The sequence below is a fragment of the Solanum lycopersicum genome, chromosome 2, assembly GCF_036512215.1.
Source record: "Solanum lycopersicum chromosome 2, SLM_r2.1".
NCBI classification, from domain to species: Eukaryota; Viridiplantae; Streptophyta; class Magnoliopsida; order Solanales; family Solanaceae; genus Solanum; species Solanum lycopersicum.
This window is the reverse complement of record NC_090801.1, coordinates 70,664,783-70,689,451: the sequence shown is the minus strand read 5'-3', so window position 1 is coordinate 70,689,451 and position 24,669 is coordinate 70,664,783. Positions and strand designations below refer to the sequence as shown.

General features: G+C 33.3%; 4 protein-coding genes across 6 annotated transcripts; 3 read left to right on the top strand and 1 right to left on the bottom strand.

Moving 5' to 3' along the window:
* The first annotated feature begins 1,632 nt into the window (after positions 1-1,632).
* Positions 1,633-3,135, top strand: LOC101265609 (GDSL esterase/lipase At5g14450). The gene is given in 7 exon segments (XM_004233549.4): positions 1,633-1,647; positions 1,700-1,850; positions 1,937-1,960; positions 1,963-2,112; positions 2,182-2,339; positions 2,409-2,682; positions 2,802-3,135. Coding segments are annotated over 7 exon segments (1,029 nt in total). The 3' UTR covers positions 3,059-3,135.
* A 96-nt stretch (positions 3,136-3,231) lies between these two features.
* On the bottom strand, positions 3,232-7,621 carry LOC101259099 (SAGA-associated factor 29 homolog A). Of its 2 annotated transcripts, none has more exons than XM_010317652.4 (9): positions 7,185-7,621; positions 6,331-6,424; positions 6,011-6,087; positions 5,337-5,446; positions 5,165-5,250; positions 5,017-5,070; positions 3,994-4,144; positions 3,838-3,851; positions 3,232-3,591 (listed from the first exon to the last, which is right to left on the bottom strand). In XM_010317652.4, the coding sequence occupies exons 1-9, from the start codon at positions 7,300-7,302 to the stop codon at positions 3,489-3,491; spliced, it is 807 nt and encodes a 268-aa protein (XP_010315954.1). In that variant the 5' UTR covers positions 7,303-7,621; the 3' UTR covers positions 3,232-3,488. The 2 variants fall into 2 exon arrangements, with proteins under 2 accessions (XP_010315954.1, XP_010315955.1); XM_010317653.4 differs by having other exon boundaries at positions 5,337-5,443.
* Positions 7,622-13,303: 5,682 nt separating this feature from the next.
* LOC101259386 (uncharacterized) lies at positions 13,304-19,221 on the top strand. Of its 2 annotated transcripts, none has more exons than XM_004231788.5 (16): positions 13,304-13,663; positions 13,829-13,936; positions 14,035-14,149; positions 14,402-14,554; positions 14,752-14,856; positions 15,620-15,703; positions 16,460-16,575; positions 16,660-16,761; positions 16,847-16,960; positions 17,058-17,114; positions 17,204-17,270; positions 17,478-17,531; positions 17,620-17,694; positions 17,771-17,806; positions 18,143-18,259; positions 18,944-19,221. In XM_004231788.5, the coding sequence occupies exons 2-15, from the start codon at positions 13,917-13,919 to the stop codon at positions 18,257-18,259; spliced, it is 1,215 nt and encodes a 404-aa protein (XP_004231836.1). In that variant the 5' UTR covers positions 13,304-13,663; positions 13,829-13,916; the 3' UTR covers positions 18,944-19,221. The 2 variants fall into 2 exon arrangements, with proteins under 2 accessions (XP_004231836.1, XP_010315956.1); XM_010317654.4 differs by having other exon boundaries at positions 13,488-13,663; positions 14,038-14,149.
* A 911-nt stretch (positions 19,222-20,132) lies between these two features.
* Positions 20,133-24,652, top strand: LOC101259691 (uncharacterized). Its single transcript, XM_004231789.5, has 15 exons — positions 20,133-20,430; positions 20,693-20,795; positions 20,904-21,015; positions 21,135-21,275; positions 21,438-21,542; positions 22,055-22,138; positions 22,714-22,829; positions 22,918-23,019; positions 23,100-23,213; positions 23,314-23,370; positions 23,498-23,564; positions 23,712-23,765; positions 23,849-23,923; positions 24,013-24,048; positions 24,388-24,652. Exons 2-15 carry the CDS (start codon positions 20,773-20,775, stop codon positions 24,499-24,501), a joined length of 1,200 nt encoding a protein of 399 aa, XP_004231837.1. The 5' UTR covers positions 20,133-20,430; positions 20,693-20,772; the 3' UTR covers positions 24,502-24,652.
* The last annotated feature ends 17 nt before the right edge of the window (positions 24,653-24,669 follow it).

The following is a 24,669-nucleotide window of genomic DNA, read 5'->3' as shown; positions in this document are numbered from 1 at the left end:
TTAGGTTAACTTTCTTTTATTCTTGTTATGAAAAGTAATTTTATTTATGTGATTCATTTTGTATCTTGCGGTATTTACACAACTTAATTATGAAAGAATTTTTAAATTCAGTCCAAAAATGTGTATAGAAAAGATTTATTGCGGCACATCAATTCTTCTATACCATCTTTAGTTGTTTGACACTATTATTGATATGACAATCGAATATCTGCTCAATCAAATTTTGACCAATATGTTTTTAGTGGGGTTTTTTTTTTTATATTATAAAATTTCCAATAAGTGAGTTTTCTTGTTATAGTGATTCAAGGGCATTGTCAGTTGGTTGAAGATGTAATATTACCAATATATTTTTATAGATAATGAGATATGTTAATGACTAAAATGTTATGGAAACATATATGTAATGTAAAGAGCATGTATTGAGTAATTTAATATATAATTAAAAATACTAAATGAAGGGCTTATTTTGATGGTTTAAATTAATTTTTTTTAAGCAACCAATTTAATTTTTGAACTTTAGTTTATTTAAGCAGGAAACTTTTAATAAAGTCATAAATGGCTAATTTGAGTATAAATAAAAATATATTTTGATCACAATAATAATACATAATTTTTTGAGTTTTTATTGACTCTTTCTTTTATATTTTTATCAAAATTCAAGTGTCTTCTTCATCTATTTTAACTATAGAATAAAAATAATAATCCTGTTAGTGGTCATGAAATAAAAAAAATTAATTTATATAGAAGGAAATTAAGAGATACCAAAAGATATTTTAAAGTTTTAGATTAAATATTTAGAGGTTATTAATATAAAAAGATGAGAGTTACGGATATCCAAAGTATAAAAATTGAATAGGTAAGAGTTATGATTTATGAATATGAATATTTAAAGCAAATAGTTTATATCTCTCCATTTGCAGATTTGCATGCTTTTAAATTATTAAATTTTTTTTATTTATCTTAAAGGATAACACTTTATTCACGTAAACTATATCATTCACAGACGAAAAAAGTTATGGAAAGAAAGCTGACTAATTTATTAAATTATTATAACTACATATAGATTAGAGTCTAGAGATATTAAATTAGATATTTTATTTAGGAATTAACCTAAGAAAGCGCAAAAGTCATTAGCATATTAATTAAAATGATATAATTTAATATTTTAATTAAATAGTTAAATGTTTTATAACATTTTGTTCCCACTTACAGCAAATATATGATGATGATATGATATTTGGTTGGTATATACTTTTATTCAGAATTGAATCGCGATTATTTGATCAAATTGAACCAAACTTATTTAAGGGGTGAAATCTAGGCTTGGCTAACGAACAAACCAGACAATAATTTGTGGTTGAATTAAAATTAGAGAAGACTCAGCAATCAAAATTTTCGATATAATTACAGATGCTTAAAAAAAAAAGTCAATTCAATTCAAACAGGTTCTAAAATTATGGCTTTAGCCTAATGGTCCGGTTGTTTTTACTTGGAAAAGCATTTCATCACGGCTTTTTCTAGTTTGAATAAGTTACAATAGAAAACAACTCATGAAAAGTAACTAGATGATTTCCCCTGCTTACTTCAAAAATATACCCAACATTTTCAATTTCAGTGTCCATTTGAGCAATAATGGAATGTGTAACAGTAATAGTATCACTATTGTTACTGTTAGCCCCCTTGAAGGGTATTGCAATAGCACCCTGCAATTTACAATTTCGGGGACTCAAATTCGGACACCGGAGGTATCTCTGCTGCATTTGAACCCATACAAGCACCTTATGGTGAGAGTTTCTTCCGGGGACCTGCCGGAAGGTTTTCAGATGGTAGACTTCTCATTGACTTCATCGGTAACGTAACATCCATCCAAATCAATATCATTACTCATTATGAAATCAATTGATTGATTGATGGTGATGTTAACTCTATTCTGCAGCTGACCTCATGAGATTACCTTACTTGGGCACGGAGCTAATTTTGCTACAGCAGGATCCACCATTAGGAGACAGAACGAGACTATATTCCAAAGTGGTATAAGCCCCTTTTCCCTGGACGTTCAAATCGTGCATTTTCATCGTTTCCAATCCAGAACTGAAGAGCTCTATAGACAGGGTAAACATAACTAACCTTCTATGTTCCAGTTTCTATCGTTTTAAGCTGATTTGACACTACATGTCTCAGTGAAGAACAAACTCCCAAGACCTCGCGAATTTTCAAAATCTCTCTACACAATTGACATAGGCCAAACTGATCTAGCTGTTGGCTTCCGCCAGATGAGTAATATGCAACTTCGGACAGCCATAGCAGACATAATAAACCAGTTTTCTGCAGCAGTAACGGTAGTATACGACAACTTTCAACAATTTTATCATGAGTTTAATAAGGTTAACTGTAATTTTGTTTGACAGCGTCTATATCAACAAGGAGCAAGGGCATTTTGGATACACAACACGGGTCCAATCGGTTGCTTACCAGTATCCACATTATACCTCAGAAATCCGAAACAAGGTGTTCTTGATAACTATGGATGCTTAAAGAGACATAATGAATTGGCCTTAGAGTTCAATAGACAGCTGAAAGCCAGGATAAGAACATTGAGAGCAGAGCTTGAGCATGCTGCTATAACATATGTAGATGTCTATGCTGCCAAGTATGAACTGATCAGCAATGCCAAGAGCCAAGGTATATGTTAATACACAAACACATACCAATAATTTTACCATACACTTGTTGTTTCGTACCAAGGCTTAAACAGATGAAAATAAATCATCTAACTCTACGGGCTTTAAAATTTTGAACAGATTTCATGGAACCCCAGAAAATATGCTGTGGGTTACACGAGGGGAACAGACATGTATGGTGTGGTCAGAAAGGAATAGTGAGAGGTGCAGAAGTTTTTGGAGGAGCTTGTGTCAACCCTTCAGATTATATAAGCTGGGATGGAATACATTACTCACAAGCTGCTAATCAATGGATTGCAAATCACATACTAAATGGCAATTTCTCTGATCCTCCCATTCCCATCACTCATGCTTGTCATAAACATCTTCACTATTAGGAATCTTGTATTATAAACATGCATCTTAACTAGCAGTTTTCATATCTCTGTCAAGTAAAATCTTGATCTTTTATCCAGACTTAACATATACAGAAACTCGCAATTTTCCAGTATAAGGTCAAACGGAGAGAGATTCCAGATAAACTCAGAGACCTTAATAAACACAATACAAATTTACAACTCAAAATACTAGGATTTTATTTTTTCATGTCCAATTACTGTACACCAAGAACACTAGAAAATCGTACAGCAAAGATTTTCTTTGATAAATACATTGCACGACATAGATAATATTTTCTTTTTCTGGATAAGTAACAATGCTACGAACTAAATGTGAATAGGTTCACAGCTCACCCTTAGAAGGCTAATAGATACATACAGTAGATTGTCCAAATTTAGTGACTCTGGACGTGTAAAGAGTAACTATATTTCACTGGCGATGTCCATCTGGAAGAGCAACAACCTGGTTACAGGGCACCATGCGTTGAGGTAGAGACCCATCTTCCTCATCATCATCAAACTCTAATGTGTAACTGCAAAAGGGGAAACAAAATGCATTAAATCCGTGAAAAATAATCATTGATTCTTTGGTCAAAAATTTGGAACTTAACAGTCAATTTCAAGAAAGAAGAAATATTGAGCTAGATGACTGCAACAGATTATAATAATTGATTCCAGATTTCCTTTCAATCAGAAGTCATTGCTCAATTACTGAGTACTATAGAATATTAAGCCCATCAAGAGGCCTGGTAAGGGAATGAAAAGGAAAATTCACTTACTCGTCACTCTTCCTCTGGAAATCGATAAACCATTTGGACCATCACATGCAAATGTAAGTCGAAAATCAATCAGTTCCTCAATACTTATGATATTTTGAATAGCTCATTAAAGAAAATCCAGACAAACTACGACAATAGGAAACTAGATAATGATACCTTGCGGGCCTGGACTACTGTGGCTTTGTACAAGGCTGTCGTTCCTGGGTAAACTGCCAAAACTTGTTTTCCAGGAGGGAATTCTGGAGCGGTTGCAAGATCACTCATCTTGGGAAAAGGTATAATATGTGACCAGGGTAGCTTGTACTTTCTGTAATTGGCAAAAGAATAGAACCAGTAAGTCTAGTAAGAAGGCGAATAATCATTTAGTAAGCAAATCCGTAGCTGAAAAAAATCAACATAGATATCAATGAACAAGCAGCCTCTCAAAGTACAAAGAGTGAAAAACCACATATAATCGGCTATCAGTCATCAAATTCTTCAGTAGCAATATTAAGCTTAGACGAAATGAAATGTGGCAGAATCTTAATCACAAATATCCACAAGAAGGTGCTGAGAACAGATTATTGTACAGCGACTTGCAAGACAGCTGAGAGTAACTTATGGACTACTTACTTGAGGATACCAGCTAACAACAATCACCAACAAGTCGCAAGAAAGGACAAAACTCAAAGTACTAAAAGAGGGAAAAATAAGTCACCAAAGATCCTTAATTAGTTGTTTAAAGCTGGAAGCTCAAAAAGTGAGGAAAGTTTTTGTGTAAGGGGGTCACATCATCAAACAATGTATTACCTTTTTGATTTCTAATTTCCTCCAATTGATGTATATGATTTGTTAGTCTCATGGGGAACTACAATAGAGTTTTAGCAAGGTCCTAGAAGGAGCGGGAAAATTGATTTGTTAAGTGTCCCTCATTCTTTTACCTTATATTCCCTAGTCTCTGTAATTCTTGCGCAGCTTCTTAGTTATGGAAAGCATTCAATAACACTTGCACAAAATATTCTCAAGTAAAATTGTTGTCACTTAGATCCAAGGAAGTTCCTGAAGTCGCTTCATCACTATTTCTCTCTCATACCCACACCCCCAAGATAAAATGCACAAACAATCAAAAGGAAAGTACACAAGCAATATGTAAATAGGCAAAAACAATCAACAAATGTCCAAAGATCAATTGTAGGCTACCTCTGACCACCACCTTCCTCGTCATCTCCCGGCTCCTCATCTAAAACTTCAAATCTGCCCAGGGGAGATGCAATGTTAATGCAAAATATATGTAAATGAAATCAGTCTAGATCACTTTTTCAACTTGAAGCTATGTCACAGAACTTACTCTTTTGATTCTTTGTCATAATGAGTAACTTTGACAATAACCCACTCATCCTTTTCACCATCTTCTTGCGCAACTCTAGCAGCCACCTAGTGGTAAAAAGTTATTTACTTTTGTTGAACGATGTAATGAAAATTGAAAAGGAGTAATTTCCTTTCATAAAATCGATCCATACTTGTTCTCCCTTCAAGCTAGCAAAGAACTCCTGCTGATTTCGCATGGAAGGAGAGAGCCTAGGAATGTCAGGATCACCTTTCATCCTCTTCTTTTTCTGCTCGTTGCCTTCTGTCATCCATGCAAGTCCAAATGCATTAACCAAGGTGAAGCAATTAAAATTGAAGATCAAAAATATAATTGAGTCTATCAGTAATAGTTTAAGCAATAAGTCTCTTTTTGTTTAATTTCATAAATAGATATTTGATGCATTAGCCTCAAAGATAATTTTACTTTCCGACATTTTCCTTACCCTTTGCCTGAGTTTTGGAACCATGTCTTGCCTTGAAAGGAAAAGAAGACAAAAGGCTCCTTCATCAAATTAGCAGCCAAGATAAATTTTTTGTATTTTCTCCATATCCCAAATTATTCTGCCTCTGTTGTCCTTTCTAAGCTCAATTCTATGAGAATTGATACCTCAAGTTAAGGGTACTCAAGTTAACGTATAACTACTATTCAAGTTCTTTAGAGGAAACAGACACATATACAACTTAAAAGTATACACGGGTGAGGTAAGAATCAATAACCAACCTCCAGATTTCAAATAATATATTGTAAGCCAGGAATTAATTTAAACTTTAAAGAACATAACATTAGAAATTCAATGATTGTTAAGTTAATCAATTGTACACACACCTATCCTTCTTCGTTGTTGGCCAGCACCTCCAGCAGGAATCATTGCATCCAGCTGGCCCAACAACTGGTTGGAGATACTACACAAAGGGCAAGGAAGGAGAAATAAATTAATTTCATTGAAAATGAAAATACAACAAGTATCACTATTAAACATGACTTGTAAGAACAAACATTTTAGAGCTTCCAAGTCTAAATTGTCAAATAAAGAGTTGCATAAAACTAACACCACGTAGCTCCATTTGGAAAAAAATAGAAAGTTGTGAGCCAATAATCACCCCTTAACCATCCTCCAAGCAAGGAAACAGAGCAAAGATAAGTACCTCATCTCACTCTCGGAAAGCTCTTTGGCTTGAGTATATAACATCTTAAGTTTTGACAGGGAATTGTCGCCTGGTTTCTCAACGGCTTCTGGAGCTGCAGAAGGAAAGGGAAAGTGGCCAAATGTTAAGTGCCATAATACTTACACTATAAGTCTAGGTAGATACATGTCACATGCAAGTTTTCTACTTCAAACAGGTCAATGATCTTTGCCAATAAAAGTAGAGCTTAATTCTAATATCTTATTACCTACTTTTTTGAATTTTGGGAGATCACACAATTCAAATCTGTAAGAACTTTCCAAATCTTTGGATTCAATCATGAAAAGCACTAGAATCTGTCAAATTCACATTGCGGTTAATATTGGTGATTGCGATCACTTCGAACAAGAGAGGAACTTGAACTTATCAGAGAGAAGGTGTAAAATTCAAATGGATTATGTAGATTCCTAATACCAAAAAAACTGTCTAAAGGGGATTCACAAATGACAACATTACTCAGTAAACAAAAATCAGTTGGATAACCCCCATAAACCAGCGGCATTAGAACCTCGATCTACCATAATGTGTTGTACACAGCCTACCCTAATAGTAGCTGCTTCCACTATTCGAACCCATGACCTAAAAAAACTACAAATACACATCAAAATTCACAAAGTAGGGTAAATACAAAGGATTTTAGCAGGTCATTAATTACTGTTTCTCATAGAATTTGCTTGAATTGATTGCATGACTATTTTTTTTTTAAGTGCATTCAACTTCTAACGACTTTTTCACTAACTCTAATTTAGGCAGACACAAATATAATTTGTCATCAAACTGAGTATAAATAATAAATATAGAGTTGAAATACTAACTGTTTTGAAGCTTTTTGTGCATCTTATTGATTTCAAGGAGTACTTCCTCTTGCTCTTTCCTTAAACGATCAAGCTCCTTCGATTTTTCCAACATTTCAGTAATATCCGGTGACGCCATTTTACTTTCTTTTCCGATGGGATCGGAAATTCCACAAGTTCCGATACCTAACCCCAAAAGAAGGAGAGATTATTAGAATTAGAGCTCCAGCTAAATCATCGTCGTCGTAGGTTGTCGGGGAAATCCGCCCTCAACTGCTAATTGGGAGATAAACTTCGCCTGAGAGTTGCGTCAAAAGTCCTCTTTGCCCCTTTGATATTTTGCTTTCCGTTCACTATTACTACTTAAAACGTAACAATAGCACAAAACATGTGACGGAATATTCTTCCTCTTACAAATACTTATGGATCGTTTGCTTACAAATTAATAACAAAAAGTCGACTCTAATATTTATCCTTCTAATTCTAATATGTCAAATAGATGATATCAGAGTAAAAATACTTTTGCAATTATTTATTTGATTCAAATACGATAAATTATAATTTATTAAGACAAACGAATTAAGATTTGATTCAATTTAAATTTAAATGGATAAAATTAATCAAGTAATGGATTATAAACGAATTAAGACGATATCAATTTTACTAAGTATTAATTATTTTATTTATTTTTAAAATTATTTAATATCTAAAAAAATTGTTGGGTTGTTTTTAATATGGATATATAACATATCAAATTAAATAATTAAATTAAATTTATTTATTTTTTACAAGATCTCTCATCTATTGATAGCTAACAATATAAATTATATAATAATTAATAATATGAAATCATAAAAATATTTGATACTCACATAATTCATTATTTTTATTCATGTAAAAATTGATTGGGGGAGTGAAGGTCATTTTAATGAGGAAGAATACAATAGTTGGACTTTTGTAAGGTACTAATATAATTTAATATGTCCAAACAAAATATCACAATTTAAAATAATTAAAAAGTAATTTATCCACATATGAGATAATATGATCTTAGCTATTACTCATATGAGATATCATAATCTAAAACGATTAGGAATAATATTACTTACACATTACATGAATACATTTACTTATTGCATCTATAAAATAATCCTCAAAAAAATTATTTGTAAGCTTCTTTTTAAAAAAATTTAACCAAAGCTATTTGCTTAGAATATTTTAATTGGGAGTAAAAAAATTATCATAACACTAACAAAATATTACAAATGTTATAAAATCAAGCTCATGGCAATATAAATATAAAGAGATGAAGACAAGAGGAGTAAGATGGAAGATAAGACTTTCTTCTTATTCAAGTGTATGCAAATCTCATATGTATCTGTTACAATAGTGAATGAACAACCCTATTTATAGAGTGAGAAATCACTCCAAAGGTTACCATATTAAGTATCATAATAAATAGATACATTCTTATCCAAAAAGGTTCATGTCACCTAGTGAATATGAATGGTTGTTCATGTACCAACCTTATGGACTATCCACTTAATTCAATGTATTTATAACACTCCCCCTTGGATGTCCATAGATAATGTGCCTCGTTAAAACCTTACTAGGAAAAACCCTGTGGGAAAAAATTCTAGTGAAGGAAAAAGAGTACACATATCTTTTGATACGCACCATTTGTTGCCTCATTAAAAACCTTGCCAGGAAAACCCAGTGGGAAAAAACCTCGATCAAGGGAAAAAGAGTGCAACGCGTATTGTACTCCCCCTGATTAAAACATCACTTGATTTCTTGTGATGATGTCTCCAATCTTTGTACATTGTGGTTGATATATTCTTTTTTTAAAGAAAAACCACACATTTCTTGAATATGGTGTGTCATTTATCTCAACCAGACGCGCTTTTGACTTGCTTCATAAAGGACTTTTATTTCTGCAGAGCAAAATTTGCTTCATTGATCCCCAGGATATTATTGTGCCTCCACATGCAAACACATAGCGTGATTGAGATAGAACTTTATGCGGATCAGATGAATATTCTGCATCTGCGTAACCAATCAATTTTGTTTTGGATTCCTCGGAATAGAATAAGCCCATAACTATGGTCCTATGAGGATATTCAATCATGTGTTCAACACCATTTCAATGTCCTTTATCGGGGAGAAACTGAATCTTGCCAGTAAATTTACTGCAAAACAAATATCTGGTCAAATATTGTTAGTAAGATGCACTAGTGCCCTGATTGCACCAAGATAGAGTTTCATCACTAAGAAACTCTTCATCCTTCTTTTGAGATCAAACTGAATCATCATTTATGTCAAGTGATCTCATAATCATTGGGGTACTCAATGAATGCGATATATCCACATAAAATTGCATCAAAATTTTTCAGTGTATGTGCACTGCTAGACAAATATTTTATTTGTCAAATTAACAATCTGTAGGTCTAGACAAAATTTTGTCTTACCAAGACCTTTTCATAAAAATACAAGGAAAATTAGGGTCATTCTCTTGTACCCTTTTTCTTCCTTGACTATTTCAATCCATATAAGGATTCTTGAAGCTTTATTGGAAAAGTTTCTTTCAAACTCTTATATGCTTCAGACACCTCGATTGTTTCAAGAATTTTCATATAACCTTCATTGTCTAGCTAGACATTACAATTATTCATTTACATGCATTCAAGTTTTCATATGTTGTCAGATCAAAACAAACCTCATTGCATCCATCAAAGGAGAAAACATCTCCAATAATGTCAGGATTTTTGCGATAAACCTTTATGCCCCAAGGCACAAACCATATTTGATATCTTATGGTTATACTATCGCATAATAATTTATTTGTACCCCACTGACATTATACCTTGATTTATGGACTACAAGTCCAAAATATCACTTTTCTAAGTGAAACAAAATATACTTGAATTGTGCATTTTACTTGGCCAACCATTTATCTGTTCACACTATATGACAGATTTGAATTCAAGATCCTCATCACAATTTATATCATTGAGCGCTACCTCATATCAAAGATACTGTCGACGGTTATTTGATATCGATTCCAACAAGACATAACTTATCGAGATCTCTTCATTTTTCATTATTTCAGGTACCTGAACCTTTTTCAAGATTTTATGAAGTGTTATGTCAATGTGCTCTTTTATAGCACTTGCCTCATTATCATGACCATATTGATCATTTGCTCCTTCCTTCTTTAAGGAATTTTATATTTGGAATCAATTGGTCTATTACGCTTTCGGCGTATCATAGACTCTGTCCTTCAAGGACTTCACATTGAAGCATTCGCAGCTGAATTATATCATAGGGTCAGTGCATTCCTCTGGCAACTGATTTGCAACATTATGCAACTGAATTATCCCTTGAACTTTAAGTTCACATATTTATTTAAATTGCCTTCACATTTTGAAGGACTATTTGAAGAACTTATAGTGTTCTTCCTTTTATCATTACCACAATGATGACTATTATAATTATGTCCCTCCACGCCCTTATTCATATCATTAATCATTTGTCATCTTTCAGACTAACATTCACTGCTACCACATTCATATGATTGAATGGAGCAAGTTAACAGGCGGATTTCAGAGTTATCACATGTTGCTACCACATTCTTTTCAAGGAATGAAGCAAATTCAATATGATCAATTTCAAGACATTTTGTCAAAAATATATTATTTTTCTTAGTCATCATTTTATCATTGCTATGGTGCATTGGCTCAAACTCAATGTCTTACCCATATAAGGCGTGTTACGCCATAATTCTATGGTCTTGAACCTAATCACGGTGCATCAAAAATCTAATTGATGTCTTATCCTTTTGGTGCGATAGAACTTGAATCTATCGTCTTATCCTCAAATATTTTTCATTATGGTGCATCCGGACTTTAACCTGATGTCTTACCCTTTTGGTGCGATGAAACTTGAATCCATCGTCTTACCCTTAACCAACGGTATAATAAACCGAAGTACAACATGATTTATCCTTTGAGTCTTTCAAAACAATCAAAATAACATTCAAATTCATGCTATTAAAATCTTACACCTTTTTCTATTTAAGAAATTTTGTATAGCATGTCATATTCAACCAATAGTAGTATATGTCTTCGGTTCCTGATAATTGTTAGTGACTGAACACTATTTTATTCTAAATCATAAAATATTTTAGAAAATACATACCTGATTTTATGCATACAATACTTTGATCTTCATAACGAAATCAACCAAAACATGAGTTAAAGAAAAAGTAAAACTCAATCTTAATTGGCTAGAGACTCGTGCTGATAACGTGTTATAAAATCAAGCTCATGGCAATATAAATATAAAGAGATGAAGACAAGAGGAGTAAGATGGAAGATAAGACTTTCTTCTTATTCAAGTGTATGCAAATCTCATATGTATCTGTTACAATAGTGAATGAACAACCCTATTTATAGAGTGAGAAATCACTCCAAAGGTTACCATATTAAGTATCATAATAAATAGATACATTCTTATCCAAAAAGGTTCATGTCACCTAGTGAATATGAATGGTTGTTCATGTACCAACCTTATGGACTATCCACTTAATTCAATGTATTTATAACAACAAATAGCTTGATGTTTTTTTTGGAGGGGTACTCATACGTAATAGATTTTTGAGGAATAATTTTCCATCGAGAAGAAACGTTTATGATTTTATCTTAAAAAAAAAGAAAAGAAAGGCGACATCTTAAACTTTCACATAGATTAGGAAGTTTGCTTATTTAAAAGCCATTTCAAATTTATTTGAAAATATTAATATCAAATACAGATGGGAAAGAAAAATCAGAAAGTAACTGCCTCAGGCCCTCAAGAGTGTGTTATGGCTATAGGGAAAGTGTTAACCCTCTGTCATACTAAGTGAAGGTAAAAGCAAGGAAACTGTATGAAATAACAAATAATTAATTTAAATTAAATATTATAGTAATAGTTTATTTTATTTATAATTTACAGTAAATATTTCTTTCTTTTTTTGTCATTTGATTTGATACTATACAGTTAATCATTTTCAGTATGTAATTATTTATTCGGTATACAAATATATACAATGTGTTTGTATTTATATAAAGCGGGAGAAATATGTATACAAATACATATATCTTCATTCTGTACACTTATGTTATACGACAAATCTGATTATACAAATTACAATGGATAAATGGATTTATACAAAACTAAACAATTTGTATAAAATTGAATGTATTAGTGAATTATACAAATCAAAAGATCCACAGTAAATAGAAAATTTGTTATGAATCACAATTATGCAAATTATAGTTTTTTAAATTTGTTATATGTGAAAGTTGTTCTTAAAAGATATGACGGTAACTTTCAAATAATGCAAATAATGCTATCACGTCACTGATAACTATAGTTTGCATAACTGTACTCCATAGCAAACATAACTATATACATTTCGCTAAACATATACAAAAGAAAACGATTGTATAATTTCAAATTGTTTCGGTATACATATACAAAAGATCAACTATATAATCATTGTTTGTATAAAGTGAGAAAGAGAGAGAGGCAGAAGAGAATTGGGCAGGAGAATATTTGTATTTTATAATTACAAGTGTATAGGACGAAGATATATATATTTGCATGTGTATATACAATTTTCTCACGCTTTACATTTATGTTTTTATAAGCGAGAAAGGCGAGGGAGAGACTGACGAGCGAGATCCGGAAGAGGGAAACTGAAATATATGTATATATGCAATTTTCTCTTGCTTTATACAAACACAAAACACAAACACATTTTATACATTTGCATTTATACAAAAACGAAAGAGGCGATGAAGAGAACAAAAGTGGCGATCGAGATTCACCAGGAGAGACGAAATAACAATAGTTTGTTATGGGGTACAATCAAATCAAACTATAGTTATAACATTTAATTTGAATTAATAATTTGATATTATATATAATTTTTTCCTAAATTATATGTAGGGAAGGAAATTATTTTAATTCAGATAGTGTATTGTAAAATCTATTTGAGGACAGTATCTTTTTGATCTTTTATGTTTTCATTAAACAAAAAAACATCATATTTGTTTGTACTAATTACATATAAGCTATACTATTCTAAAAATATCCCTACGATAATAAATCTGTTTCATCTTTATTTTTTTTATATGGAGGCTATGTGATATATTTTTATTTTTTCCCTCAATTAAATCTATTGAGCATATTAAATACCTTATATTTTTTATTTATAAATCCCAGTTAATTTGGGAATACAATTTAAATTTCCCGCTTATAAGACGTGCTGAAGCATGGCACCGACAAGGGTTGACTTGGCACTAATTTTTACCAAGAACAATTCAAACGCTATATTTTCACCTACAAATTACCTAAATTAATTGCATTGATTGTTTGATGATCATATAGGATTGAGTTTTTTCTGATAGCTCTGCAAATCTTTGGCTTCCCTTAATCCTCCGGATTAGCCCCTTCAGGTATATTTATGGAACATTTACAAATTTCTGCATATTTTTTTAAGGCATTTTTCCGACATATAATTGGAGTAATGTGAAATTTGAATTGATTTGTGTGGTGTAAGTAATCTAATTTTTGGGATAAGGGAACGGAAAAATTGATTCGTAATCGTTTTGATGTTTTAGGGTTGACTATAATGCAATACTTTTGTGGATCACTGAAGTCAACTGTTTGCGGCTTCTCCTTTTTGTGATTCTGAAATCTCCGAGGAGAATGGGTTCACCTACGCGCAGGTTTTTAGTTTTAAAGTGATTTATGGGTCCTTTATTGCCTTTTATTGAGAGACGTCGAAGAAGGTTATCAAGTTTTTAACTTAGACCTTCTGTGACAGCAGCTCTAACACTAGAAGAGGAAATGAAATGATGAGGCTTCTTGTGACAACCATTGTCGGAGTTGTGATTGGTATTTTCTTAGGCGTGTCGTTTCCTACTCTTTCATTGACCAAGGCAAGGGAGTTACTTTGGCTTTTGAATTTAATAAGATACATAAATATTTAATCAGGGTGGATCTTTATGATGTAGAATCCATGTCTGTTCTGAATTCTAACTGTATTTGAAGAGTAAATGCACACACACACGCGCGAAAAAACACACTCACTGCTAAGTGCTCCCCTGATTTAATGCCTCATTTTTCTCTTTTAAGTGACTATTTGTATAAGAGCTGATAAGATGATCTGCTTGTGTATTTCAATGTTGCAGCTGAACTTACCTTCTAATCTTTTTGGGTTAATTAATCTCACTTACATTGAGGAGAAGTATTCAGGCCTCTCAACGCAAGATCTATTAAATGTCTTGTCTTCCCTTAAGAGATACAGAGGCCATTCACACGGCCACAAGCATTCCGACACAAAGGTAATAACATTTGCCTCTTATACGGGCTCCAAGCAGCTTCTCTTGAGGCTTTGGTGCTACAATTTTATTGTTTCCATTTTATTATTACATTCAGATATTGAGGGTCAACTTTAGTTATATAGAGATAAGATTGTACCAAGTCTCTTGGAAATTTATACCTCCTTTCAAGACTTACGCTATTTGCACAAATATTGCAGATTTGGGTTCCATCAAACCCTCGAGGTGCTGAGAGGCTACCAGCGGATATCGTTGCATCTGAGTCTGATCTTTATGCTCGAAGATTGTGGGGCCTACCCCATGAGGTCTGTGTTTTTCAGCCTTAATGCCTATTTAAAGTAGTCAATAGTGTGAGGTTTAGAATGCAAAGGAAACATCCATGTTTTAGCACATTGCTAAAAAGGCCTTTTCCATAAATGATATGCTCAGTTCACGGTACTAACATGTCTTGAAGTTGATTCCAGGGGGAGGTTTAGAATGCAAGAAAATGATCCATGCGTTAACACATTAGCAAAAGGGCTTCTTTTCATAAATAATGACATGCTCAGTTCACATACTAACATGTCTTGAAGTTGATTTCAGGGATATTGGTTGAGTCATGAATAGTCTATAAGTCAAAGAAATTGCATGGAGTTCATATAAAACTAATAATTGCTTGTGATACACCCTTTTAACTTTATTGCCTTACCAACTATCTTTAAAGTAGTTTGCTTAAAGATCTTTGGATGGATAGGAAACTAAGAAAGCCTGATTGGAAGTAACGTAGTTGCTGAAGTGGGATATATACATGCTTGCCTCCTCCTGCTTTTGTTGGGCTTTGAAGAAACATTATGCCTTAACTGTCAATATAGTTTTCGGCATTGAACTTTCTATAATCCACTGTGATGACTGATGACTGACGAAAATCGTGTATAGCCAGCAGAAACATGATTTTTAGTATACAATTATGAGTTAATACCCTCAATGATGCTTCTCTCTCACTTACTTTCCTTTTTTTTGGGGTAGAGAAACATAATGAGTACACATTATATCAGTCTATCTGACTCTGTTTCATCAATTGATCTGCAGGACTTGATTATCAAACCTAGGTATCTTGTTTGCTTTACAGTTGGCTACGAGCAGAAAAATAACATAGATGTGGCAGTGAAAAAGGTTAGGTTCAACCGTTCTCTAGCTCTATTCCCTTCTATTCACTCCTTTAAGCCCTGTCCTTTTAGGGGATCATTTAATTGTGAATAAGGGACTAGTTAACCCCTAACCTAAGTTTTGTTTGCAACATAATTTAACATATACAGTTGCCTGCAACTGCAATCATGTTTTAGGTTTCCAAATGCTTTAGAAAAGTGATGTTGGAGATTTTAGAATGGGACAGAAAATAACTAGTTGTGGAAGGCAAAATGTTTTCGGAAACACTGATCTTTTGACAAAAGGAAACGTTAAGATTTTCCATTTTCTAATATTTGTTTTTTGAGTTGATTGTTTGACTATTTTCTACTCAATTTTACTTCTGTACAATGAATAAAAGCAACAAATGGCTTTTAATGCTAAACTAAGCATTAACTGTTTTGACCGATACAAAATTTGTTTGCGTGTTTGTCAATACAAGTCACTAACAAAACCTTGTTTAGTGTTTCTTTATCTTCACCAAGGAGATATTATATCATCTTATGGAGTTTATGTTGCTTGATTTGTGTACACTTAACTTCTCTCATTACTATTGATATTTTCAATATTTGTGATGTTTTCTTTCCTTTTATTATATCCTGTATGTGCCCCTAAATAAGACACTTCCTGCAATAGTCCCAGCATGTTCCTCAGTGGGATTATAGTTTCCCATAATTTTGTTGACAGACTAAACATACCTTCATCTCTTGTGGCTGTGCATGCTTACAGTTGCATCTTTAACAGTTTTCACAGAATTTTACCTTTGTGTTGTTTCACTATGATGGTCGAACAAGTGAATGGGATGACCTTGAGTGGTCAAAGCGGGCTATCCATGTTAGTACACGAAAGCAAACTAAATGGTAACTGTTTTTGCAACTTCCTTTGTTCCTAAGTGTTTCAGTACATTTTGGTGCACTTGTAAAAGTTTTTTAATGTGTTGAAAGGTGGTATGCAAAACGCTTTCTGCATCCGGACATTGTAGCACCTTATGACTATATATTTATCTGGGATGAAGACTTGGGGCTTGAGAATTTTGATGCAGAGGAGTATGGATGATTTTTCACACATTCTTGTGAATCAGATATGTTGAATTTTATGAACTCTAATGTTTCATTACAATTGCAACTTCAGATATATAAAGTTGGTGAAGCAACATGGGTTGGATATTTCACAGCCTGGTGTAGCATCAAATAGTGAGTTGTCATGGTGGATGACAAAAAGACGAAATGACACTGACGTCCACAAGTAGGGTCACTTGCATTACTATCTATAACTGCAGACTAAAGCATCCCATGCACTCACAGCACTGATCTCATATGCACTCTATTGTTTGTGCTTGCAGGGAAACAGAGGAAAGACCTGGCTGGTGCACTGATCCACACTTGCCACCATGTTCAGGGTATGTTAATGCATGATATTTTTTCTACGAATTACCTTCTCGCTTGATGGTTGGTATCAGTAGTTTTTCTTTTTGCTATCTGCAATCAGATTTGTGGAGATCATGGCACCTGTTTTCTCTAGAGATGCATGGCGGTGTGTTTGGTATATGATCCAGGTATAAACTATGTTACATCCTTTTTGACATTTATTGCAGCTAACCCCCTTCCCCCTTCAGCCCCCTCCTACAATCTGGAAAAATAACCCTGCAAAAGTGGAAAATATAGAGTAAAATGAAAATGAATATTGCGCATAAGAGGCAGGGTTGGAGGATAAGTAACCGTTTCGTGAATGTAAATATGAGTGTTATTATTTGTTATTGCAGAATGATTTAGTCCATGGATGGGGTCTCGATTTAGCTCTCAGGAAATGTGTAGAAGTAAGTAATCCACCTTATGCAGTGGGGTAAAATTCTCCTGTATTCTTATTCAACTGGCCTTATCTTAATAATGCTTTTGGATGAGCAGCCAGCCCACGAAAAGATAGGAGTGGTAGATTCTCAGTGGATTGTTCATCAAACTGTCCCTTCACTAGGGAACCAGGTATACCCCCGTCTCAGCCTTGTCTTTTATCGTACTAGGTTAAAAGTTTGGATGTAATGTTAGCTTCTTTCAACAGGGACAAGCAGAGAAGGGCAAAGCACCATGGCAAGGGGTATGTCGCAATATCTGATCCTCCATAAAATTGAAATTTGAGAATATGAAAAAGCAACAACCAAAAAACAATATAATCACATTTTGAATTTGCACAATTAACTTGTAGATTGAGTTCAAATCATTTTGGTTCATGAATGAAATTATGTTTGTCCTTTTCATCGTATCACGCAATATTAATTGTTCAATCTGAACTATGCATTATTTGGAGAAACCTTGTCCATGAATTTTCTATCTCACACATTTAATCGAAGAAGTGTTTTCTTGATCTTGTTACAGAGAAATATGATGATCATTGATTATATTGTGTAAGTTCAGTTTTCATTCTGGCTTATAGGTAAGAGCAAGGTGTGAGAGAGAGTGGGCAATGTTCAAGGAGCGTATGGCTGGTGCAGAGAAAGATTATTACTACAAAGCAAAGGGAATCGATCCCCCAAATTCTACATCTCATTAGGTAAAATTTCATATGATTAGGATGTCAACACTTCTTTTTTTAATTGAAAGTTATATACTTCAGTTTTTTTACACCATCAATAGTACTAGTTAACTTGTAATTACCTACAAGTTTTGATTTACTGAATATTTTTTGCCCTGTCAATGCAAGTAAGTTAACAATTATCTGTTGGCTAACTTACACAAGAGAAAGGTTTTCCTTTTTTGTTTTGTTAAAAGTAATAATATTTCATAATTTTTATCATCCTTATCACTTGGTGCAATATTTGATGTTAGAAAATCAAGTTTAGGACATTATTTTTTTTGTTTCAACTGTTGCTCTCCATTTGTTTCTTCCTCATGCATTTCTGGCATTGCTGCCGTCTGAGTTTAGACAAATTTGTCTCCAACGTTGTATAATTTCTTAGTTAATGTCAATTTGACGTTTGTGTCATAAAATATTTAATGGTAATCTCTCTTGATGAATAGTCAATGTTTGGTATTATCGGGGTTGAAAATCATTTGCACTTAATAGCCCACAGGGCAAGGACAAGGTATGCCTACCCCCAAAATTTCATGTGTGGGATCACGAAATATGCTATTGTTATTGTTATTGTAACTTCAAAAAGTAGGTCGCATATCCTTGTCTCTAAATAAACTATAGTAGGTGTTATTTAACCATTCTCTTCTAAATTTATCTGTCCAGGTGCAATCCATTGCTGGACGCTATTATACTAGATACAATTGAGTGTGCTGTAGAAAATACATTATCATGCAACAGTGATTTTGTGATGGAAGATTTAATTTCGTAATATTCTACAAATTTGATATAAGTTAATAGGAGATTTTAATTTTTTTCACATATAAAAGATATGAAAAATATTATTTTCTTTTATTTAATTTGTAAATAACTATACCTTTGTAACAGTCTAAAAACAATGAATAAATTAACAAGGTAATTAATTACCTTCTTTGATTTTATAATTTTGGTGTTTTAGCTAAACTTATTAGTCTACTCTTGTTAGATTAATACAACAAGGTTTGGTTTCAACAATTTCAAATATAGCTAATTTGACAAAATTATGCATGATTATTGATTAGTATATATATGGGTCCGTCGCTAATTTTGCTTTTGGCGTAAACGAAGCTTTCCAAATCTGTAGCCACATAAATTCAAACCGAAGAGCCAAATCCCATGTTCTCTGAGTTGTAACAATGTAGTTAGTAATTAATTATTTTAAGAATTTAACTAATATCTACTCATGATTCTATAAATTTACCAGTTTTGCTTTGTTTGTCATAGCATATAATTATTTTATTTTAAGGTTATAAGCTTATTTTCAAGAGACTATTTATTGGTATCTTTTAGGTAACTTAATAGAGTACACATTTATATAAACTCTTACTTTTAATATTGATATGATTTCAATTTAAATGACAATCTTTTTTTAGAAAAATATCTCCAAAAGTTATATATCGAAATTAGAGTGATAAAAAAAATCTCTTATCAAAGTAATTTTTTTTCACTACTACTAGCATATATATATGAATAACAAATATTTTTGAATTTTGATATTCAAGAGTTATGTTCACTTTATTGGTTTTCATATACTGATTCTATCAATATCAATATCCATTTTATTATTTAGTGTTTTCTAGGTTTAGCAATAGTTATTCACTATAATATTTTGAGAAGTTCAGTAATATTTGTTCATTTTATAAAATTAATTTAATAATTTTATATTTAATTTATAATTTACTTTTATCATTAATTATAATTATTTTTTTTATTATATTTTTCAAAATGATATATTTATAATATTTAAAAGGTAATATAGTAATAATTTCTTTAAGAAATGTAATAATAAGTAGCGAGTAGTGGACAAGTATTTATTGCATCGGGTGAATACTAGTATATGGAGCTTTTAAACACATAAACATTTTTATTTTTTAAAAAAAAAGAAAAAGTGAAAAGAAAAGAGGACTGGTCTTCATGTGTTTGGATTTTGAGTTTACTTGCAACGACATCTCGACAAAGAATACATATCCTTTTGACAATTCCAAGGTTGGATATTTTCCTATATTAAAGATTCCGATGAACATTGAAAACTTAACAACATCCCAAATTTTGATTTTGGTTGAAGCATAGATTCTTACTTTCCTAATCTTTCAGATCAGCTACTTCAACTTCAGGTTCGATTCCATTCAAGATTCAAGATTTCAACTTCAAACACTTCAAGAAAATTTATTGCTTCTTTTTTAGGCTAATATTTGGCTACTGTTTGTCCAAGATTGCAATTATTTGTCTTTTAGTAATATTTGAACTTACTAGCATAGACCAAGTTAAGTAGTAATTAATAAATCTTTGAGATATAACGAATGGGAAAATGGGAACTTTACTCAAAAGTGTTCAGTAATTGCAAAGTACTGATCTTTTTTTGCTTTCTGGTTTTAGGAATCTCCCAACTCATATTTGGGCTAAGCAGATGTTAGTCCTTTTCTGATTCTGAAAAGGATTGTGAGCTTGTGACTAAGATGGGGACGCCTATGAAACGCAGGTTCTTGATTTGACACAAATTTATTCATATAAGCATCCCAACTGATTCAGGATTGAGGCGTAATTGATTGGTTGATCCATTTATTTATTTACTGCTGAATTTCCACAGCTCAAACTCGAGAAGACGGAATGAAAAGATGAGGCTTTTTGTGACTACTTTTATTGGAGTTGTATTCGGGTTTTTCCTAGGTGTAACTTTTCCTACAATTTCATTGTCCAAGGCAAGGGGAACTACTTTTAATCCATTTCAATCTTAATATAAACATATTTGATGGGGACATTTTATTTTTAAGTCTCAGTTGAATAAGAGCTAATGAGGTAATGTGCTTCAATTTTGCAGCTGCCCTTACCTACGAATCTTATCCCATCGATTGATCTACCTGACATGGAAAAGTCAGGCCTCTCAACTCAAGCTCTATTAAATGTTTTGAATTCCTTGAAGGATCGTGTTGGCAGTTCACACAAGAATAAGGCCGCGAAGGTATTTTACTTGTCTTTCCTGTAGGTTCCATCAGCTTCTTGTTACTTGTCACTGTTTGTTATAGCAGATACTCCTAAAAGATTGCACCTCCATGATTCCATCTTTTGGAAGTTCGTATACCAATTGATGTTCAATATTTATGCTATTTGGGAGATCTTGCAGATTTGGGTTCCATCAAATCCCAGAGGCGCCGAGAGGCTACCCCCGGGTATTGTAGCATCTGAATCTGATCTTTATACTCGAAGGCTGTGGGGACTGCCAAGTGAGGTCTGTCAATTCTGCATGTATGCCTATTGAAGTACTCTATTGATTCTTCTCATTACTTGTCAACAATTACTAGTTCATGTTATGTGAATTGATGGCATTATTTGTGGCTTAAAATGCAAAAAAAAAAATAAAATCATCCATGGCATTATGTTAATTGGAGGAACGGTTTTCATACAAGCAAAATTGGAAGGAGGGTGTTCATATCAGACACATGTTAGATGAATATGGAAAGAGTATCTGAATAAGATATATTGAGGGAGCTGCTGAAGTGGACTGATAGATACATACTTGCATGCTTCTGGTTTCTAGTGCTCAAAAAAACATTCTATAATGATTGGTGAGAACAGGTTCAACGGCAGCTAAAATGTGATTTTAGAATGTCATTGTGCTTTAAAAGTGAACGATGTCCATGTCTCTCTCTCCTTTCCTTACCTTTATTTTTGGAATGAGAAAACATAATGATTATGTATGGTGTCCCTCTAGCATAATCAGCTCCATTAATTGATATGCAGGACTTGATCATCAAGCCAAGGTACCTTGTGACCTTCACAGTTGGCCTCAAGCAGAAGAGTAACATTGATGCAGCAGTGAAAAAGGTTGTGCTCAAGTTTCTCTATCTCATTTTCCTTGAAGTCGCTCTTTTGAGCACTACTCTGTGCTTTTGGAGGTTATTTTGTTCATGTATAAGGGCCAGAAGTGTAACTAATTTTTTTCTTTTCTTGAGCATGTGTCTTGCGTTGTTTTATGTGCAATACCTTGGCTGTTCTTATCTATAATGTTTCCCTTAGTTCCTGTTGCATGTATGTAAATTTATTGATGAATCTCTGAAAATCATTAAGAATCAATCTTATTGTCCATCCCACATTTTATCTCATCACAGAATTGGAATTACCAGAGACGGGCACTCATTTTAGGGTGGCTAGCACCATACATAGAGGTCTCATTTTACTATTGCCCAGTATTGGCTCTTGCTACACATATAAGTCTTGGTTTCTTGTTCCTTTGAAAATTTTAAAGCTTTCTGTTATTATCAAGGCCCACCATTGGTTGTTGGATGAGTGCTAAGTTGGATTGTTTGCCACTCATGATTTACATTTCAAATGGAACATAAAAATGTAGGTTAAAGGTGGACTGTTGTATCATTACATTCTTATTCTTGTATTGTAAACAGTTTTCAGAGAACTTTACCATTATGCTGTTTCACTATGACGGCCGAACAACTGAATGGGATGACCTTGAGTGGTCAGCACGGGCTATCCATGTCAGTACACCGAAACAGACTAAATGGTACCTTTCTTGTAAATTCTTTCTATCCTCAATTCTTCAACATATTTGATGGATATGTAAGTGCAGTGTTTATTCATTTTGTTGAAAGGTGGTATGCAAAACGTTTTCTACATCCTGACATTGTAGCACCATATGACTATATATTCATCTGGGATGAAGACTTGGGGCTTGAAAATTTTAACGCGGAGGAGTAAGTGATTATAATTAGAGCCATGTGAATCAACAAATATATTGAATTATGTGGAGTCTTAAGGCTTAATGCAAATGCAGATATATAAAGTTGGTGACGAAACATGGTTTGGATATTTCACAGCCTGGTTTAGAACCAAACAGTGGGTTGACATGGCAGATGACAAAAGGGAGAAATGACACTGAAGTTCACAAGTAGGGAACACAGTACTTTAATTTACCTACGGCTGCTTTGATTAAAGCATATCATGCACAAAGCTTGATCTCATATACAATTTATTGCTTCTGCTAACAGGGAAACAGAGGAAAGGCCAGGCTGGTGCGCCGATCCACATTTGCCACCTTGTGCAGCGTACGTAATGCTTGATATTTACCAATAACAACTCTTTGTCACTTAATGTTTGTGTCTCAGTATTATTAATCAAAAATGAAAAAGGAGGGTTCGTATCTATGTTAACTATTATTTTGTTTGCAAACAGATTTGTTGAGATCATGGCACCGGTTTTCTCTCGAGAGGCGTGGCGGTGTGTTTGGCATATGATCCAGGTATTAAAGATCTTTCATGTTTTTCCATTCATTGCAACAGCTTCCCCCCAGGCACCCCTGGACCCTCTCACACAAACTTCAAAGTAAGAGCCGGCAAAGAAAGAAAAGTAGAGTAAAATGAAAAGCAATATTGATTCTTTTTTGCAGAATGACTTGGTCCATGGATGGGGTCTTGATTTTGCGCTTAGGAGATGTGTGGAGGTTAGTAGTTGTGTTGTGCGGACAAATTCTCATATGTTCCATTTGAAATGACCTTTTTCCTAATAGTTCTCTTTGATGAGCAGCCCGCTCATGAAAAGATAGGAGTTGTAGATGCACAGTGGATTGTACATCAAACTGTTCCATCTCTTGGAAGCCAGGTATGTCCAACTTTCAGATGTAGGTAGAGTATATCAGACTAGCATAAATGTTGGCTATAACAAATTATTTTCTTTTCTTATTTCTACAGGGTAAATCGGAGAATGGCAAGGCACCATGGGAAGGGGTATGTTAGCTATATTTTTTTTTCTCCTGTATGGTGAAATTTGGCCATGAATGACAGATGATTAGGGGAAAAAATGAATTAAAAGAATTAATAGTCACAATTTAATCACCTTTTGAATTTGCTTATGAATATGTCAAACCACGTTCAAACTTTTGTGCTGGTAGATGAAATTTAAGATGCTTGTTCTTTTCATTATATCACGCAAGATCTCTCTGTTAATGCATGGCGAACTCAAACCCATACTTCTTATGATGCATATGATTCTGCAACTGTTTGAGTAATCGGAGTATGTTGATATCTGATTATCTGTCTAAGGTCCAGCTTTTAATTTTGGCTCAGGTAAGAGAAAGGTGTCGAAGAGAATGGACAATGTTTCAGGATCGCATGGCTACTGCGGAAATGGCTTATTACAAGGCAATGGGAATGGATCCCCCTAATTCCACAACTAATTAGGTGACTCACTAGTCTAGAATGCTTGTAGAATTTCAGATTTTTTTCTGTGTGCAAATATCTGGTACTAATTTAGAGTTCCCAAGTGTGAGTAGAACAAAATATATGTATTCTCCTTATACCAATATATAATTCATCTTTTGTTTTGTGTCAACCTCCTGTCTCTGTGTT

Bases quoted from the DNA above. Each gene is read 5' to 3' on its own strand.
- LOC101259386 (XM_004231788.5), top strand. From the start codon at position 13,917: ATGGGTTCACCTACGCGCAG. The intron at 16,762-16,846 runs GTATGGATGATT...TTGCAACTTCAG, and splicing joins GAGAATTTTGATGCAGAGGA to ATATATAAAGTTGGTGAAGC. The intron at 17,271-17,477 runs GTATAAACTATG...TTGTTATTGCAG, and splicing joins GTGTTTGGTATATGATCCAG to AATGATTTAGTCCATGGATG.
- LOC101259691 (XM_004231789.5), top strand. From the start codon at position 20,773: ATGGGGACGCCTATGAAACGCAG. The intron at 20,796-20,903 runs GTTCTTGATTTG...GAATTTCCACAG, and splicing joins GGGACGCCTATGAAACGCAG to CTCAAACTCGAGAAGACGGA. The intron at 23,371-23,497 runs GTACGTAATGCT...GTTTGCAAACAG, and splicing joins CATTTGCCACCTTGTGCAGC to ATTTGTTGAGATCATGGCAC.
- LOC101259099 (XM_010317652.4), bottom strand. From the start codon at position 7,302: ATGGCGTCACCGGATATTACTGAAATGTTGGAAAAATCGAAGGAGCTT. The intron at 6,425-7,184 runs GTTAGTATTTCA...TTCCTTCTGCAG, and splicing joins GCACAAAAAGCTTCAAAACA to CTCCAGAAGCCGTTGAGAAA. The intron at 6,088-6,330 runs GTACTTATCTTT...CCCTTTGTGTAG, and splicing joins CTTTCCGAGAGTGAGATGAG to TATCTCCAACCAGTTGTTGG.